This window comes from Pituophis catenifer, unplaced genomic scaffold, assembly GCF_029215685.1.
Source record: "Pituophis catenifer annectens isolate HBS135680 unplaced genomic scaffold, rPitCat1.0.hap2 SCAF_7, whole genome shotgun sequence".
Lineage (NCBI taxonomy): Eukaryota > Metazoa > Chordata > Lepidosauria > Squamata > Colubridae > Pituophis > Pituophis catenifer.
In genome coordinates this window covers 41,565,099-41,585,489 of record NW_027256887.1, presented here as the reverse complement: position 1 = coordinate 41,585,489, position 20,391 = coordinate 41,565,099, and the positions used below count along the sequence as shown (strand labels likewise).

Sequence of the window (20,391 nt, the reverse complement as noted above, 5' to 3'; positions counted from 1 at the left end):
TTCAGATACCCACAAATGACTAATAGCAATTGGTGAATAAAGAAAGAATCGTTTGTTTTGATTACATGGTTTAAGCAGCAGTCTATTTCATATCTACTGAAAAAGCAATGGACATATATATATGTAGGGGAGGAAAAGATGCATAGAACGTAATAATTACTGCAAAAAACCTGGATGGGGAGAAACAGGCTGTGGCTCAACCTTGCCAAGACCGAGTGGCTGTGGGTACTGGCATCTCGGCTCGAACAAGATATTCCATCTCTGGCTATAGGGGGTGAAGTGTTACCCTCTGTAGACAGGGCGCGTAACCTGGGCGTCCTCTTGGATTCATGGTTAAATTTGGAAGATCATGTTATGACCGTGACCAGGGGGGCATTTGCTCAGGTGCGCCTGGTACGCCAGTTGCGCCCTTATTTGTACCAAGATGCCCTACTCACAGTCACTCATGCGCTCGTCACCTCCCATATTGACTACTGCAATGCTCTCTACATGGGGCTGCCCTTGAAGACCACTCGGAGGCTTCAGCTGGTGTAGAATGCGGCTGCGCGGGTAGTGATTACACCTCTCCTGCGCGACCTGCATTGGTTGCCGGTTGCCCTCCGGGTGAGAGTCAAGGTGCTGGTGATCACCTATAAAGCCCTACATGGCTTAGGCCCGGGATATTTGGTGGACCATCTGCAGCCAGCAACAGCTTCCCATCGCCTGGTGCGCTCTCACAGGGAGGGCCTACTCAGGGTGCCGTCGGCCAGACAATGTCGGCTGGCGACCCCCAGGGAGAGAGCTGTCTCTGTAGGCGCACCCAGCCTTTGGAATCAGCTCCCTCTGGAGCTCCGGGTGGCCCCCGACCTTCGCTCCTTCCGCCATGGGCTGAAAACGTGGTTATTCCATCTAGCCACTCTAGACTGATGGGGTTTTTAATAGAATTTAATGGGGTTTTATTGGATTTTTTGTCAATTTTATCACGGACTTTGTTTTTAATGGTCTGTTTGTTTTTGTTTATTGTTGTGAGCCGCCCTGAGTCCTGCGGAGATAGGTGGCATATAAGTCCAATTAAATAAATAAAATAAATAAATAAAAAAAGTTTGAAAGACATTTTACAATGTGTATATAGAAAAAAAAATAGAAGTGAAGAAGAGACATCAAATAGAGTAAGGAAGATTTAAAGTTTAAAGGGGCAGAAAATGAGAAAAAAATTGGTGAAAATAAAAAAAATATTTATTTTTCATATTTAGGGATTGCCCATTTTCCTCACAGAGGGATTCTGAGCAGTGTATAAATAAAATATTAAAAGCATAAAAACAGTATACAAAATTTATAAAAGGCAAGGAATGTTAAACAATTAATTAAAAGGCAGGGGAAGGATTTCAGGCACTAACTAGTCCCATGGCTGCATGCTTCTCTGTGTGTCTCAAGCAGGCATCAGAGCCATGTTTACACGCTTTTCTGGAAGGTCAGGAGAGTGGGGGCTTATCTCACCTCTGGGGAGAGAATGCTCCATAGAGTGGGAGTAATGGGAAAGAAAATTCTCTACCTGGACCCTGTCAGTTGAAATTGTTTTGAATATAGTTAAAAATATTTAAACAACAGCAGAATAAAGACATTTTAAAAATATTAAATGATTGGGATGAATCTGAAGTGAAAGTGGGCTGTAAGTAGTTTAGAGATCTGAATGGGAATGATAGTGATACATTGAAATATGGAATTACAACTTACCTACAAATGTTGGAATCCAAGAAATTATGGGTAAGAAAGAATTCATAAAACTGGGAGAAAACATTGAAAAATAATCTAGAGATATATATGATGTATGTGAAAAAATATTAAAACATGGATATGGTTTGTTTATAGAGTTACTTTTAAAGTGTTAAATGGGAATCTGAACAATCTGTCATTTGGAAGAATACAGGGATGGTATTCAGTTACCTTCGCTACCGGTTCGCAAATGTGCTCGCGCATGCCTCCTCTACGCATGCACAGAGCCTTCTGCACATGCGCAGAGGGCCAAAAACGGGACGTGATGACGTCCGGGTGGGCAGGTGGAGCCTCCCGCCACCAGCGCTACTGGATTGTGCGATCCGGATAGAGATGGCTGAATTTCATCATTGGAAGAATGTCATTATTGGTCCTCTATAAAAGTGAAAAATGGTAAGAATAAATACAAAAACTAAAGGGATTTGTTTGTTAAATGTGTCTGGCAAGGTGTAAGGGAAAATTTTGATTGAAAAAATAAAAAAGCCAACAACAAGCAAACTTTGGGAAGTTCATTATGGTTTTATGGTAGGGGATAAACAGTAGTGTGAAAGGTAAGATTTTACATTGCAGCAACATGTTTAATGCTTTTAAAAATATATATATGCTATTTATCATTTTCATTATATACCGTCTTGTGAGGATTTGCCCTAAAAGATGACAAATATTATTTATTCATTGACCAAATAATAATCGTAACATTTTCAAAAATCCAATTTATTCCAGTATAAAACTTACCATCTAGTCTAAGTTGTCTGTCATCAAATCGTATATGCCTGGTATCATCTTTGACATAATTAATGTCCGTATTGCCTAAGCTGTTGAACTGGAATGTGAACAATCGTTTTTTGTGCCCTATAAGTTGATCCTTGCAGGAATCCTCTGTGCATAATCCATTTTCAGAATCATTATCACCTCCCACAGAATCTTCCGACTGACTGTTTTCATTTTCAGATGGTAGTTCTTGATCCTGGCTAGATTCATCATCTTGTTCATCAGTTTCCATTTCACCTGTGATAGAAGACATAATGATACAGTGAATATCTTTGACTTTTGAATATGTGGATTGTAAAATCAAGGCATAAAGACTATCTCTTTCTAATGTAAAATTCTGAAACACAAATTTACAAATTGTTCGTGTTAGAAGTTGAAACACATGCATAAAACTAGATTAACAGAACTGTATATAAACTATTCTCATTTAGAAACCAGGACAGGTAAAGCCTATCTGATTTACCTTACATTTGGATGATTTATTAAGCCAAAGGAATATTAAGAATAATAAATAATATGGATTCTAATCAATTAAGATATTTCTTTAAATACTATAGGATTGAGGATATCACTGGCTATTGAAAAGAGGTAAATGATTTAGGACCTCAAATATTTCAGAACAATAAAGGAGAAAACTTAAGAATCTGTGTATATTCTATACTAAACTATTTTAAGCAATTTCCAATTTATTCGATTATATAGGCTAATTACAAAGGACTATTTTAAAAAGAGTAACTGATTCTTTAAAATTTTATTCAATCTTTCTGCTAGGACTTTACATAAATTTCATTAAGTGTTGCCCTTATTACTTTAAGTCCAATAATTATAATTGTATAGCATGTTAATGAAACAAAAATACATATAAATGGCACCATTCTATTAGATGAAAGAGCACTGCTATTACAAAACCGCTTTCTTTCACAATTTCTCTATATAAAATACATTTATTTTAAAAGAGAACAGAGCAATCTCATGAGACATGTAAAGTATTAACCTGTTTTAATAACACTTTTAACACAGTACACACTGTGAATTACAATATACAGTATATGAAATAAGATTTGAGCATATGACAACAAAAAAGTCCCTTATGTTTGTACTTTTTAGCTTCATAAGTATTAGGGAGTGTCCTTTTTCTACATTTATTAGAACGTTAAAAAGGATTATGGATTAAGGATAACTAAGATGCTGAAAGGCAATTGACAAGGCAAAATAAGCTTTAAAGGAAGACAACACAGTTTAACATTAGAGCAGTTTTTTAAATTCAAGCCTTACTTGGAGATCCTTCTTCATGAATTCCATTTGGACCATTACCATTGATACTATTGTCCTTGCAGCACTGGAGAGATGCTTCAGTGTCTTCTGTTTCAGCAGAGGTTTTCACATATCGACTGAAATGCACAAATCAATTATTATACCAACCTTCTTGTTATGATACTTTTTAAAAACATTTATTTAATGCAATGAAATTAACCATTAAAAACTTTGGAAATCGAGTAATGCTATATATGTATTTTGTAGTTGTGTTATAGCAGCATTACTTGATAAAAGCATTACTTGATAAAAATTGCTCTGTTTTTATAAGTTATCTTGCAATATTTAGATAGTCGAGGATAATTTATTTTAAATATCTAGAAGAAGTATGATCTTCAAACTATCTCCTAAGATTACAAATTGAATAGCCCAATAGCCTTAAGACACAGGGTTACTGAGGAGTATAACTGGACTAGTAGGGACCAGAAGATCTGCCTTCTCTGCCATAGCCCCAATGCACTGGAACACTCTCTCTTTCACATATTGACTGAACCTGATCCTGCTGGCCTTTCATAAGATTGTATGCTGGGCCTAGGGCCCAGAGCATGTTAACGGCCCAGAGTGTTAAGGGCCCCACTTCTTGGTTGTATTAACATGCATGGTAACAGTTCTACTTTGTGCCACCGGAAATTATTTTATATTGTTTATATTGTTTTTAATTTGTTTCTATGTTCCATGATGTATCTCAGAGCTATTTGTTGAGATGGATGTAGAAATGAAATGAAACGAAATAAGTAAATAAATGCAGACATTGCTGATCCTTCCTTTTAAGATTAACCATTGAATCAGAAAAAGCAGTTTAAAGTCTTTTACCTTTTGCTAGATCATCTACATTTGCGATGTGCAAATATTTCCAATATTAATTAAATGTACTGTAGCATTTCTCTTTTACACTTACCACATTCTTAATAGCAGAAGGTTATACAGTTTATCTTCTGTGTTATTTCTAGGCACTGCTATAAGGAAAGGTTGTCCAAAATGTGTTGAACCACTATGATGGCTATAACCACTATGACGAAACTTTTCCCTTAAACAAACTGGAATTACAACTTGCTCTGTATCTTCAGTTCTGTTGATGGCAATTTCAAATCTAAAGCAGCAAAAATGAAATCAAACAAAAACACAAAATACTCATTTTAAATTAGCCTATATTTTTATATAATTCAACTAAATCACATACAATTTATGAGAAAAATATTATTTTGACTATACATTTGAACTTACACATAAATGTCATCACGTTCCATAATACTGGTTAGATTTTCATCCATTGCAAATATTCTATGAAACCTATGATTATATATATCAGTAACGATCATCTAAAAAAGAAACACAATTTATTTTATATTTGTTTAGAAGTATAGGTAATATTTAGTTTGATGTACAATCACCTAAGAAATATCATACCTTATCTGCAGCAACACCTGACAAAGTTGATAATGCGATGCAGAGATCCTGTATATTTCCAATTTTTGGTACTACTACTTTGTACTAGAAAATAAAATACAATATTGTCATTCTTAAAACACGAAGAAGATAACAGGCTATAATCCCCAATATTTAATATTGAAGTAATATAAGAAAATTCTATATGAAAAAGAACTTTTGAAAAGAAATATAGTTAGGGAGTTAATTTTTGAATGAACTATAAACATATATGAATCAAAGTCGCTAGTCCATGTTTAAAGGAAAGGAATGCTAAACTATGACAGTGGCTTAATAGGAAATTTTTGGTGGTGGAAAGGGAATCTATTAATGAACAACTTGGTGATAAAATCCAGTTGCCTATCATGAAAAGTATACAGCCTGTTCCTCTTGCAGCATTCAAACAAACTAATGTTCGTATCTGAATTTCAAAGCCATTCTTCTCCAATTCATACTACTGTTTTTCAAGCTATAGTAAAGTATTATAATATTCCTTCATTATGTGTATGATTTGTAATGAATCCTTATCGTATTAACTAATCTAGTATTTCTCACCCCAATACAGTATGTATGGAGTCATTTTATTGTTAATGTTTGCTGCACTTTTAAGATATTATTTTCCAAACAAATCAATTTAATGAAATAAACAGATCTGAATAAATAAAGAAAAATATTGCATTGAATTTGCACTAGTCTGCTTGCCTACTAATACACAACAGGATTTTCTCACATAAATTGTAAACTGCATTTTGCAGGAACAAATGCTTTCAGAATTTGCTTTTTACAGAATCTCTATATAGCACTGAGGTCCAGTGTACTACAAACTGGAAACAATAATGATGTATTTTATTTCCTTTTGAGGAATGCATACACTCAACTGCAAGCTTATGATTTGAAGTGACGTAGAAACTGGGACAAAATGGTTGGCCTTTCCACTTCATCGTTAAAGGAAGCCTTGTAACATATTCTGCCAATTCTTTTAGGAATACAACCTCACTTTAAAATACAAAGATTCTTGAGAATGGCAGCTTGAATATAATGCTGTTCCTTAACTTCTACCAGGTACCAGACCTAATGTAATAATACAGTTCTCGAGTCAAACAGATTTTTGAACAGATAACATAATGAGAATGTTGAAACAGATACATTTTCTTAAGTTATGATAAAAAGATGAAAAGATTGGGACCTTTAACTAATAACTCTGCTTAACCCAGAAGCCCAACCTTGATTCTTTTTTCTTCCCATATCTATAAAATATCTGATTCTGTGTTCAGTTTTGCTCAGTTTTTCAGTTATAATTACCACGATATAAATGATTAAGATTATGGATAGAACTATGCCCCAAAAGTAATGATAAAAACTGGGGAAAAGTTTTTAAGGCCAATTTTCTGTAATGTGAGTGGAGAGGCAGATGATTTCTTAATAGAACACAGATCTATCAACATGGCTCTTGCATTCATAAACTAGAAATATGATTAAATTATGAGAAAAATGGAAATGAAAATTATATTTGTAAACCATATTATTTAATATCAAAATGCTTTATATTATGCACTTTTTGTCTTATATTAGTTCTAGTATTCATAACAAATTACTGTCTTATTGTGTTATATCGCTGTAGTAATAATAATAGCGAATATTATTATGATTCAAGAGGTGAATAGCTTCCATCTTTATGATGGTACTATAAATTACACAAAGTTACAAGTTATATACATAGTTAAGAGAAAGGACCACAGTATCAAATTGAAAGTATGACTTAAAATTCATAAAAATAAACAAAACTCCATTTCAATTAACACATTAAAGCAACTATTGCTGCAAAACATGGCATATATTTCTTACCTGCATGGGTTTGGAAAGTGGATCAAGTCTAACTAAATAAACTTCCAAACTGCGTTCTTTTTTCATAGGTAGAGGAAGAGTTAAATAACAAAAGGGATCAAATGTTACAGAGATCTTGGCACATTCTGGACAAACTAGGGTTGATTTAAAAAGTCCATGAAATATATCTACAATGATGGAATCATTTCGTTTCAAATGGTTCTCCCAAGCTTCTTCAGCAACCACCTAAATTAAAACAAAGTTGAAATAGTACATATAAGTTATATGAAGCATTAAATATTTAAATGAAATTAACATATCATGCGCATACCTATATGTACCATATACTACCTAATAGTATCATCCAGCAGATTATAGTAGGAAAAAGTAACTGCACTCAGTAATTTTGGGGAAAGATAAACATTTAGTATCTTTATATATTAGCCTCTTTATATTATATTCATTATGAATGCCGGATTATCTCAAACAAAGTTGATGATAATTTTTAGGGTCTCCATTGGGCATAAAATTCTATTGTAATATACAATAGGACTAACTGATCAAGGCCAAGAAATATAATCAAAAGTAAGAATCTTTAACCACAGTATCAATGCAATGCCAATTTGAGATAGTTAATTACCTAAATATAGGATCTGAAAACATTCATGAACATCTCCCCAGTCCCCATAAAGCATATTGGTCATATTTATATGTTTCTCTTTTTTAAATGGAAAAAATGGTGGTTTCCATTTATCAATCATTTTATTCCACTGAAAATTTCTTGGAACATAAAAATGAGCAATTACAGACAAGTGCTTGGGTCTGAAGAATTTCTAATAACCTACAAAAAAAAAAAAAAAAAGAGAACTTCTTCTGAATGATGAGAAAGTCTGTGAGTAAACTGAGGGGCAAACTGAGATTGCTTAATGATGAGCAGGCAGAAGATAGAGAGAATTGGGAAGAAAATAGATAGCAAGTAGTAGTGAGGTGGGAAAAATAGCAATTGAAAAGGAGATATATAGAGCAATGCCAAAAGGGAAGGGGAGGGAGAAGTAGAGAAGGGAGCTGTCTATTTTATGTCGGCTGTGTGAAAAAAAGCACCTAGAATGGGAGAATTGCATATGGTGACAGGAATAGAGAATCTAGTATGTTCAAAGGACTGTGGGATTCTTTCTGGTATTTGGCTACTTTTAATTACATGGCATGTCCTTCTCCTGTCTTTCCCCAAGCTGGTAAATTAAATGAAATATTATTTAAATAATTTGATGCCATATTTCAAAGCCAGGTTTTCTCACAGCATCTTAATAACAAAGTGCTAACAAGCACTTTAATAATTAAGATCTAGCATTGACATACCCCCCGACGACTTTTCTTTAACAGTTTCAAGAATTCTGAATACAGAACAGGAATTTCTTTGCTCAAAAATATGAATGGGATCTCTTCAGACCAGAAAGCTGAAATCCTTGCACACCAGGCATGACATCATGCTTTTCACCTGTGCTCAGTTTATTGGGCAGTTCTGGTTTTTATCATCTAGAAGTCAGTGTTGACTTCTAGCAACCATATAGACAGACCCTCTCCAGGATGATCTATATTCAAAGGTGTTTTCAGATATGCAAGATTCTGCTAATGTAACCTTACCATAGAATTAATTCATGTTTCCTGTCTGGACTATCTCACAAAGCTGAAAACAATTGTGCAGGTCTAAAAGTACATTTCTCTAACATTGACCTTACTACCCAAGAAACTAGTGAAAGTCTTCTCAGAGATGTTTGCCATGTCCACATTCCTTTTGTGAATAAGCTGCCTTTTATCTGACCATTTTCCTGGTTGTGGCTCTCACCTGTTTCCCAAGGTCATTCCAACATACTATTACAGTGCAACAGATGTGGATTGAATTGTCTAGATTATATAGATACATTTTTGCATTTATTACATTTGTCCAGATCATGTAGGCTTATTACCTAAAAGGTACATTACCTTATCTGGTCTTCCATCAGCATCTTTTAGCTGAATATAAGGCTTTTTTCTAATACGATTCAAATCCTCGTGCAAACCATCTAGAAGAAATGCCAGCAATTCTTGGCAGTCTTGTTGCTGATATCCTGAAAACTGGGGTGCAAATCGTCCTACCTGTGTCTGGGGAATAAAATATTTTTATAGTGGAGTCATGTGACATTGCAAAAGCATTTTTGTTAAATCAAGGAAAATATATTTTAATCTCATGGGTTTTAAAATGCATAATTGTAATACTGTGAAATAAGATTGAGGAAAAGCAAAGGAGTCACTGCTGCAATTTATAAGAATTTCCCATCAAAACAAACAACAAAAACAAGCAGTTTTCAAGGGCCTATTTTATTAACATATGTACATTTTTTATTTTTAATACTTTTATTGTTTTGAAGAATCATATAACTGAAAGCAAATTAAACATTCTAGGATCCAACTATATTACACTTACTTTAAAAGCTCTTGGAGTGACATAGCTGTATTTTCCTGACCACATCTGCTTGATGAGCTCTGCATAAGATTTTGCAATTTCACCTCTCATTCCTAATGGATTGTCATAGTTTAGCTCCTCTTGATATTTATCATTAAGAAAATATTCTGTGAGTGGAGGTGTATTGCTGAGACACTAAAAATGAATATGAATAAAAGTAAACACTTTTGTATAATGCATAGTATTAGAACCTCTCAATGTCATCTTTAGTTTTCATACTTCCTTATCAAGTCTTTTTCCTTTCCTAGTCCTTATATACTGATTTAGTGCTACAACATTATTTTAGTAAGAGTCAGTAGGCAACTAGTTTTCCCAAATCTACAATATCTTTACTAATTAATTTTTATGCCTGAGCCAACAAGGCTGAACCATATTTGTTGCTGGACTCTTGAGAGGATGGTTCTAGGAGACTTAAATTTATATGTCAAGGTTTTCTCCATAATGGCTTAGGATTTTGGGTCTGAAAACATTACTAGTCATAAACACATGCTTCATTCAGTTTTCTTGACTGGACAGAAGAAGGTTAATAAAACGATGAGAAATTAATATCTAGCCTCTGTCATGACTGAATGAGTCCTATTGAGACACCTAATTTTTCTCCCCTGTAAGAATGGAAAGTTCAGACTATTTTGAGATTATTTTAAATTAATGCAGAAATGGATAATTTGTGGCTTACTTTTAGGCTCCAATGCCAATTAAAACAATAATATAATGCAGGTCATCAAGTTCCTCATGCTATTCTGATTAATATAACAGAAAACAGAGACTCTGGAATATTTATCTATGGAATGGTGCTGCTCTGTTTGTGCTAATGATTGGAATGCAGCTGGAGGAATAAATTGTGTTGTTCAACTGAATTCAGATAAGAACTAGTTATTAAACCCATTTTAATGAAATAATGGAGACTAGTGAATTTTTCCATTATTGCATTTTCTCAGGATAGAAATATGAAGTATTTTAAGGGCTACCAAACTTAAATTACAGGCAAAGATAATAGAAAATTATATGTGACAAAAGGATTATGTTGATATACTGTAAAACTGTTCACAATAATGGCAATTTGGATTCCACAATTATGCAGTCTCAATAAAAAAAAAAATCACCCAGGCTAGTCTTATTAGATAACTAAGTTGATTAAAACTGCATTTGACCTTTATCGAGATGCTATATAATATCTTATAAGGGTTTGATTACACATGAAAGTTCATCTCTTTTCAGAAAAAAGGTGGTATCAGTCTCTTCAGAGAAACTAATAATAACAGTAACAACCACCACAAAACATGGACCCAGAAGGCAATTAGAGATCTGTTATCAATATCTGATTCCAGGGAAAGCACTGGAGTAAGTGATTGCTTTTCAGTTCAGCTCTTGGCTGGGTTTTAGACATTAAACAGTGGGGAAATCATTTGCTGATTTTCTTGGAAATTTCAGAAGTTTTAAATAAGATTAGAAATTCTTCCATAAGTCTTCTGAGCAAATTACTTCTACTACTTTTGGAGATGTTTTTCATATACAACTGAAAGTACCAAGTATATCAATACTCATTCCTTTTCCTCCACAACATTCCTGTAAAGAGAGTTGGGATAGTTAGAGTGTAACTGGTCCAAAGTCATGGAGCTGGTTTTTCATGTCTAAGGCAGGACTAGAACTCACAGACTCCTAGTTTCTAGGCCAGCATCTTAACCACTACACCAAATTGGCTTTTTCTATTTTCTTTTAGGTTAAATGTAATCTATCCCTAGATATATGCCCAGTTTCAGAAGGCAGCACTGGTAAATTATTGCTCTGCTCTTTCCTGTTATGCTATAATGTCTTACAGGTAGTCCTTGCTTAACGATCATTTGTTTATCACGTTTGAAATTGTGATGGTGCTGAAAAAAATGACTTACAACGGGTCCTTGCCCTTATGTCCATCGCAGAATCCTTGCAGTCAAATGATCGTGATTCAGGTACTTGGCAACTGTTGCACATTTACGATGGTCACATCCTGCGATTACACACCATTTACGACCTTCCCAGCCGGTTTCTGACAAGCAAAGTCAATGGGGAAGCTGGAGGAGGTTGCAAGTTGCAGTCATGTGATGTTTCACTTAACCGCAGCAAAACGGTCATATAATTGGGTCATGTGATACCGTACTTAATGACACCATTTAATGACAAATTTTTGGGGCCCTATTGTGGTCGTAAATCAAGGACTACCTGTATAAAGTTCTATTGTATTCTTCATATTACCTATGAAAGTGATGGCCTAGGTTATTTGGAATTATGGAAAAAAAGATAACTAATGCACATCTGTCTCTTCATATCAATTCCAACTAAGATAAAGGCTGGGGTGAAAACATTTGAACTGAGACTCAACTACACGCACCAAATAAAATATAATAGATGCAATATAGCTGTCAGCTTTACTTTCCTTCATAAGTATTTTGTTTATAAAGGTTCTCTACTCTGTTATTTTCTTATGCTCCTGGTCTTTGACTCTGTTTTTAAACAGTTTTTGATTAGTGGGTATGATAGAAATGATAGAAAAACAATAAATAAATATCAAAGAACCAAGTCATAGCCAAGCAAGATTCTATAACTATTTGCTTTTTAATAATATCCCCTATAAAAGCATTTAAAAATCACAGAAATCAATGTAAATTTGAAATTCTGATAACACTGCATGAGCAAAAGTTCCCATTCTACTAGCAGTCTCCATTTTAAAAGCCCTTTATATAATGAAGTAAAATCTTATTTGACAAGAAACACTTACTTGAATTGCTGAATTCATGAAACATGTATTTCCCAAATTACTTAGACCACAAAGACCGGGCTGTTCATTGTGTCTTCCTGGTTCTGAGTAATCATAATTTTTATAAGCAGTGTATGAAGGAAGGCAGTAGTTTGAATTTTTCATGCTGGAAGAAAACATATTTACCTTGTAATTGCATGAGCTATAGCTGTCTAGCTTAAATGTACATGTAGCTGAAATAGTTAGACTCTGAATTTAAACACAGTAACAATAAATATTCTTCAAACCCTTTTCAACTTTTAATTTACAAAGTAGTATTTTTTAATATTTCAGTTTAAAAGTTTAAAATTTTGGCACCACTAGTTACATAGTATAGTTAAATTCTGCTACTGTTAAATGCTAAAAGCTGAAAACAGCAAAACTTTAGCAACAGGCAAGATATAAAGATTTCCAAGGATATCAGAAACTGCTAAATACATTATAATTCTGTTTTTAGATTAACCACTATGCCAGCACAAAAGGAAGCAATAAACATGGAATAATAAAGGCTCCATACAGTACCTTTAAGCATTGTGTTTTAATTTGTTTTATAAATTCAAGATATACAAATATGATCTATTTATAGTAGGAAATATTTTGAGTATTAAATAGTATGTTATATTACATTAAAAGATAAAAAATACTTAAGAAAAACTGAAGTACAAAACATAAAAAGCACCACATTCTTCAGAGTCTAGCATTTTTTTTGCTTGCATATGGATTTATAGACATATTTATATATGCAAGTGTCAGTGAAATTTACATGACATATGCACAAGTAATTGTGTCAACATTCCAGCTACAAAGATAGAAATGCGACTTGTGAGACTGAAAACAGTGGGTTACAGAGGTAGTAGCTGCATCTGTGCACATACAGTAAATGCACAGTAAACTTAATAAAATGTAATTAATATTTTTAAAGGAAAAAACTTGTGCTAATATTAACTACCCAACACTGAATGATGTAATAAATGTAATCTACATATATTTTCCCATTTAAATCTGAATATTAGAATTAATATTGCTTAAACAATACAAAAATAAAAGTCATCTTCTAGTTCTACATTAGAACCATGATTATGACACAGCAGACTGGAGGTTATTGCTGTGGCACAATACCTTCCCAACTTCATTTGCTTTTTCTTCTAGGAAAGCATGTTAATCACCATACAAGGTTACAAAGGAACATAGCTGATATATGATAAATTATCAATTCCAATAAGTAATTCAGCATGGGATCTTTATTATGCAGGCTGCCAATTAAATATACATGACCTGGAATTCAAATGGTCATGTATACAATTTGTTTTTACTGGCATACACTCTATACACTAAACTTTTTATTCAAGGGAAACACTGATACTGTCAGTGTTTCAGCGCTGACATAGAAAGGGAGATAAGCCCTGGACTTTTGCCTGCTGAATCCCTTTGAAGCTCGGTATCCGTGGAAATGAAGGGGGGGGAACATTCCTGTGAAATGACGAGACAAGAAGTCAGGAGAGTGACTTGGAAGATGGCCAATGAGAAGCAGAGAATTAGGGATCGGAAAGGGAGGGATTGGGGGGCAAAAGGTCAGTCTTGTCCGCACGAGTCATGATCCGTTTGCTGTGCTCAAATAAAGAGATTTCCTTAAAGATTGGCAGTTTGGAAATTCATTTATTTTGAGATAGCATCGAAGTCTGACAGACGGACAAGACTCACAACTTTCCAAGCCAAACTGGCAAACCTCCAGCCCTCCAGCTCCCTGCCAAATGTTTGGACGGAGTGGAGGCAAGGTTCTGAAGCCATGGCAGAAAGCCAGCTCTCTACTGAAAGTCTACTCCAAATGACTGTGAACCAGCCTCCCCTCCCTACTCCAGCCAGCTTGGATGCAACGGGGCCACCTCCTCCCCCAGCAAAGCTGCAACCCCCCCTTACAACCCCACTCCCACAGAATTACCAAGGACAGACGATCGTGCTCCAGCCCAAGAGAAGAAAAAATGATGAACCTTGGTGGACTTTGCCAAAATCTGCAGAAGCTGAATTCCCCTTTCCAGACGCTAAAGGTAAGGGGAAGCCCCTGAGTGAATTGGGAAGGGCGGACTGGTTATGGGATTGGCAGCAGGCCAGACAGCAGAAAACTTCAACCCTGCCACTCGAAAGCCCCATGGAGGAGTTAAAGCAAGATTTTGAACATGCTGTCAGCCTGGAAGACGGTCCATCCTGCAGGCCCAAAGATAGGAGGAGGCCAGCTGACCCTGTTGAACTAAGTCACCATAGACGGGGCCCAGCCCTTTCCCCCCCCACACCAGAAGGAAAGAAAATTCCAGTTTGCATCCATGGGTTCCTCCTCTGCCCAGCAAACATACCAGCCTACGCAAGGCATCACCCACCCTGCCCCCGAATGAGAGACGAGGAAGAAACCCAACGACACCCTAGACAGGCACACAGAGCCCCACTATGGGAGGAGGGGCCACCGAGGGCAGAGCCACCCCGGTTCAGAGGGAAGTTTGATGGGGGTCCAGACCAGGTGGCGCAGTTCCTCGATGCAGCTGAGGTCTATATCGAGCGCTATGGGCACCTTTACCCATTCCCCAGAGCCCTAGTCAATGCCATTTCAGAAGGGCTGGAGGGAGAAGCAAAGACTTGGTCATCAGCCCTCTACAAGAATAGAGCCCACCAACTGCAAGACGCAGATGATTTCTTGCAACTACTGCGGGTGAGGTTCGAGGAAGCAGGGGAGGACCCATATGTGGAAGACGAACTCAGAAGCCTAATGCAGAGAGGGAAGCCCATCAAGGAGCACATTCGTGAGTTCTGAAGAGTCGTGGGCACCTTGCCTCCCCTACCAGAGCGACTGCTAGTGTATTTCTTCAGAATGAGCCTAGATAAGCGGATCGCTCAAGTGACCGCTTATCGGGACATCCCAAACCGACTCTCCGAATGGTTCCGCGTGGCGATGCAAGTTGAAAGGGGACTGCGCGCCAACGACATGGTAAAGAAACCAGAGGCCAGAGAGAGATACCAATCAGACCCGAGGCCACATACCAGACGAGGAACCACGGCACTACGGCCTACCCAAAGGCCTTTCGTTCCGCGGAGCCTAATGAGATGCTACAGATGTGGAGGAATGAGCCATCTAGCAACAGCGTGTGGAACCCCGGGCCCGAGGCCAAACCCTCAGCCAAAGGCACGATGGGAAAGGGGCCCCAAGCGAGCCACCGATGCGCCACGAAGTCTCCCCCCGGCACAGAGGTCTTCGCCCACCTGACCGAGACAAAGGGAGTCCCGGATGATGGAGCCCAATCCCCCGACTCGTATGACAGCGAGGATGAGGGTGAAGACGACCCAATGGTGAGTGGACCCATCCACTCTTTCCTTTTCCCCATACGCCTAACAGCCCCCAAAACAAGTACCCAAGAGACTTTCCAGGCCCTGATAGATTCGGGCTGCACTAGGTGCCTGATTAATCTACCCACAGTCCTAAAATTGGGGATCCGAGCTAAGAAACTCAACCACCCAATTCGATTTGAGCAAGTTGATGGGACTCTAGTAGGCGGAGCTTACGCCACACACCTGACCGAGCCAGTGAAGCTAGAACTAGGGGATCACTGGGAGACGATATGGTTCATAATAGCCCTCAAGATGGCCTATCCAGTCATACTGGGACTTTCCTGGCTAGACAAGTGGGGTCCAATTATCTGGTGGCAAGAGGGACCTGCAGATTGAGGATAGCCAAAGGGCCCCAACCTCTGCCGTTCCAACCAGAACAAACACCCCCCACACTCGAGCCCCAACATCTCCCGCCTGAACAAAAGAAGATGGTACTGACTCAAGGGCCCCTCCCGAAGGGCACCGCAAAGCAGCTGGGGCCCACATCCAACAGCACCCATGAAGCAGAGCAGATTCCAAAAGACTACCAAGACCTAGCAGAGGTATTTAGCGAGACCGAGTGTGACGTCCTACCTCCCCACCGTGATGCCGACTGCACCATCGAAATCATCCCTGGGGCGAAAATACCTAAACCTAAATTGTATGCTATGACGCCCCGTGAAATGCAAGAAATGCGAAACTACATAGACAAAAACCTACGAAGGGGTTTCATTGAGCCAGTCAAACCGCGGGTCGCGGCACCGGTCCTTTTCAAAGAGAAGAAAAACGGCTTTATGCGTCTGGTAGTTGACTTCCGGGGCATCAATGCGGTCTGCGTACACAACTTATACCCCCTCCCCCTCATGAAAGACATGCTAGCCCACCTGGCCAAGGGGAAGATTTTCACCAAACTAGATCTCCGCGAAGCCTACTACCGAGTACGCATCAGGGAAGAGACGAGTGGAAGACAGCGTTCAACTGCCCCCTGGGAAGTTACCAATTCAAGGTGATGCCATTTGGGCTACAGGGAGCCCCAGCCGTGTTCATGCAATTGATAAACGAAGTTCTACATGACCACCTGTACAAAGGGGTCCTCGTCTACCTAGATGACATTCTCATTTACACGGAGACCATAGACGAACACATACCCCTCGTACGCAAAGTGCTGGAAAAACTGCTGAAAGCGACCTCTAGGTCAAACTGTCAAAATGCGAGTTCCACCGATCGCGTCTAGACTATTTAGGTTACCGAGTGTCAAACGAGGGGATAGAGATGGACCCGGCTAAAGTACAATCAGTCCTAGACTGGCGACCCCCTCGTACCCGCAGGCAACTACAAAGCTTCCTGGGGTCCGCAAATTTCTACAGGCAATTCATCCCCTCCTTTGCAAGAATTGCCAAACCTCTGACGGACCTCCTAAAGACAGGGAGTCCAACAACGAAACCCCGCCCGGGACAGCCTCTACAGTAGGACCCGGCCTGCCAACAGGCATTCGAGACACTAAAACAAATGTTTGCAAAAGAACCGATCTTGAAGCATCCTGACCCCGAACAACCCTTTGTCATCCAAGCAGATGCCAGCGATGTGACAGTAGGGGCAGTCCTACTCCAAAAGAACAGCCAGGGGGACCTGCAACCTTGTGCCTACACATCCCGCAAACTCACCGACACAGAGAGACGATGGGCAGCGTGGGAAAAGGAAGCATTCGCGGTGAGATGGGCGCTGTTAACCTGGCGACACCTGCCAGAAGGAGGCCAGACACCGTTCGAGGTTTGTACTGACCACAAAAACCTGGAGGCCCTCAAGACCCCTCGGAAGTTATCGCCCAGGCAAGTCCGGTGGGCCCAATACTTCAATCATTTCAACTTCGAGCTGAAGCACATCCCAGGGGGGAAGAACTTTCTGGCCGATGCCCTCTCCCGAATGCCTCAATACAACAGTGAACGTGAGGAGATAGTGAATCCCATCATCCCTTCTGCCCAAGGAGTGGGCCAAGTAACCACCAGACGGCAGCATCGAGACCAGCAGGGGCAACCCGCGAGTGACCTAATGACAAGGCTCAAGGCAGAAACGTTGGCGGACCCCTGGTTCCAAGACAATCAACATCTCTTGACAAAGAGAGATGGCCTAGCATGGAGAGGGACAAAACTTTATGTCCCAGAGGCCTTACGCACCTTGGTTCTCAAGAGAAGTCACGATGTCAAACCAGCGGGACATTTTGGCTTCCTAAAGACTCTACACTTAGCACGGAGACAGTTTTGGTGGCCCCACATGAGAAAAGACGTAGACAGCTATGTAAAAAGTTGTACCATCTGTGCCACGATGAAAACCCGACCAGGAAGGCCCCTGGGGCTGCTGCAGCCAGTAGCTGAACCGTTAAGGCCATGGAAGGAAATTGCTATGGACTTCATAGTCGAACTGCCGAGAAGCAGCGGAAGCACAGTGATCTGGACTGTAATAGACTTATTCTCTAAACAGGCACATTTCATACCCTGCAGCGGACTACCCTCAGCCCGTCAATTGGCCAAACTGTTCGTAAAACACATCTACCGCCAGCACGGAGTACCCAGAAGAATCATCTCCGATCGAGGTGGCCAGTTTACAGCGAAGTTCTGGAGGGAATTCCTTCGATCCATAGGATCATCCCAAGGCCTCAGCTCAGCGTTTCACCTGAGCACCAATGGGGGGGGGGGGCGGAGAGGTTGAATGCCATGATAGAGCAGTACCTGAGGTGCTACGTTGACTACCAACAATCGAACTGGGCGGGCCTCTTATCGTTTGCGGAGGTCGCATATAACAATGCTGTCCACAGTAGTACAGGACTAATCCCATTTAAGATAGTGAGCGGCATCGATTTCGTCCCCATGCCAGAGTACCCAAGGGAGCCTCCTTCCTCAGTTACCTTGACAATGGCAATGCTGAGAGAAACCTAGAACGTCAAGAGGGCATTAGACAAGGCAGCACGGTCTTATAAGAAACAAGCAGATAAGCACCGAGCCCCCCCCCGAGGCCATTCCAAGTAGGGGAGAAGGTCTACCTCTCCACCAAGTATTTAAGACTCAGACTCCCGACCAGAAAACTGGGGCCGAAATTCATAGGACCATTTCCAATAGTAAAAATAATTAACCCGGTCACAGTACAATTGTAGTTGCCCCGGTTACTAGGGAGGATACACCCCGTTTTTCACAGTAGCCTCCTGAAGCCTGGTGGTAGGGTCAACTTTAAGGCCGGTGCCACGTGATCCCCCAGGGCCTTTGATTGTTGGAGGCCAGACCCACTATGAAGTACAGAGAGTTCTCGATTCGAGGTGGCACAGAGGGCGCCTCCAGTATTTAAGTGGAAGGGTTACCCCTTGTCAGAAGCTTCCTGGGTGAAGAGCACAAACATCCAAGCTGACCGCCTCATAGCTAAATTCCATGCAGATCACCCGGACAAGCCGGGAGGGGGTAGGGTACACCCTCGGACAGGGTAAGGTACTAAACTTGTTGTTTATCTCGTGCAGGCCTCACAGAGAGAGTGAAGGGAGAGGGGCCGGATGTCAGCGTTTCAGCGCTGACATAGAAAGGGAGATAAGCCCTGGACTTTTGCCTGCTGAATCCCTTTGAAGCTCGGTCTCCGTGGAAATGAAGAGGGGGGGGAACATTCCTGTGAAATGACGAGACAAGAAGTCAGGAGAGTGACTTGGAAGATAGCCAATGAGAAGCAGAGAATTGGGGATCGGAAAGGGAGGGATTGGGGGGCAAAAGGTCAGTTTTGTCCGCATGAGTCATGATCCGGTTGCTGTGCTCGAATAAAGAGAAGATTTCCTTAAAGATTGGCAGTTTGGAAATTCATTTATTTTGAGATAGCATTGAAGTCTGACAGATACATCATTAGAGATCTACAAACTATAATACTGAAAATATGCAATATAAACTTGAAACAGATATGACAAAAAACATTGTTAATATATTCTAGTGAGAGAGTGGAAAATTAAGGTACTGTACCGAACTTACGATATATATAAAAATAGAATTTCTATAAATTTGTGAAGAAACAATTTTAATAGTAAAGCAGAAATAATCCTTAATATTTATGTTTTTTAACAACCTCTCCTAATTTTTTCCAGTACACATAAACAAGTGAATAGTCAAATCAATTTTGGCAAGGGTTCTGATTTCCTTGGGGGTGGGGTTTGAGCACCACTGCTCAAAATTTTTGTGCTCCTTTTAAATTAAAATTTTAATTACAATATCCACACAATTGATACATTCTTGTTAAAAGAATAGTTATACTAGGAAGCTTATTCACGATTTATGAAATTAGTAAAAAGAAAACACTGTTTTAGTGTATCAATGCTATAAAGTGAGCATCCTGGAAGTATAGAACTTGCACTACCTGTATTGCTGAAATAAAATAGTAGTACAACAAATTCAGAAAGTAGTGTGAAGTTAAAGGTGCTAATACATATAAAAGTGCTGATTTATAAAAGCAATCCATCAAATTTGCATGCTTCATAATTTTTTTTACATTTAAACTGAGTTTATATAGAAACATTTAATCTGATGCTTTGGAGCACAAGAAAAATAACCACATTTAGGGAATTTCAGCCTATTTTACTCATTAAGTAAAGTATTCAGAAATTTTCGGTGTGGGGGAGTAGAAGCATGATATCATACAGGTACGAACAGTGTAACAAGGA

General features: G+C 39.0%; 1 protein-coding gene across 6 annotated transcripts in view; it reads right to left on the bottom strand.

Moving 5' to 3' along the window:
* USP15 (ubiquitin specific peptidase 15) overlaps positions 1–20,391 on the bottom strand; it is a 63,810-nt gene that overhangs the window by 12,899 nt on the left and 30,520 nt on the right. For all 6 annotated transcript variants that reach the window (XM_070948040.1, XM_070948041.1, XM_070948043.1 and 3 more), the window contains 9 exons: positions 12,342–12,486; positions 9,548–9,721; positions 9,067–9,225; positions 7,108–7,332; positions 5,245–5,328; positions 5,062–5,156; positions 4,736–4,927; positions 3,799–3,914; positions 2,488–2,760 (listed from right to left, as the gene is read on the bottom strand). In XM_070948040.1, coding sequence (XP_070804141.1) covers positions 2,488–2,760; positions 3,799–3,914; positions 4,736–4,927; positions 5,062–5,156; positions 5,245–5,328; positions 7,108–7,332; positions 9,067–9,225; positions 9,548–9,721; positions 12,342–12,486 — 1,463 coding nt within the window. The remainder of the gene's footprint in view (positions 1–2,487; positions 2,761–3,798; positions 3,915–4,735; positions 4,928–5,061; positions 5,157–5,244; positions 5,329–7,107; positions 7,333–9,066; positions 9,226–9,547; positions 9,722–12,341; positions 12,487–20,391) is intronic.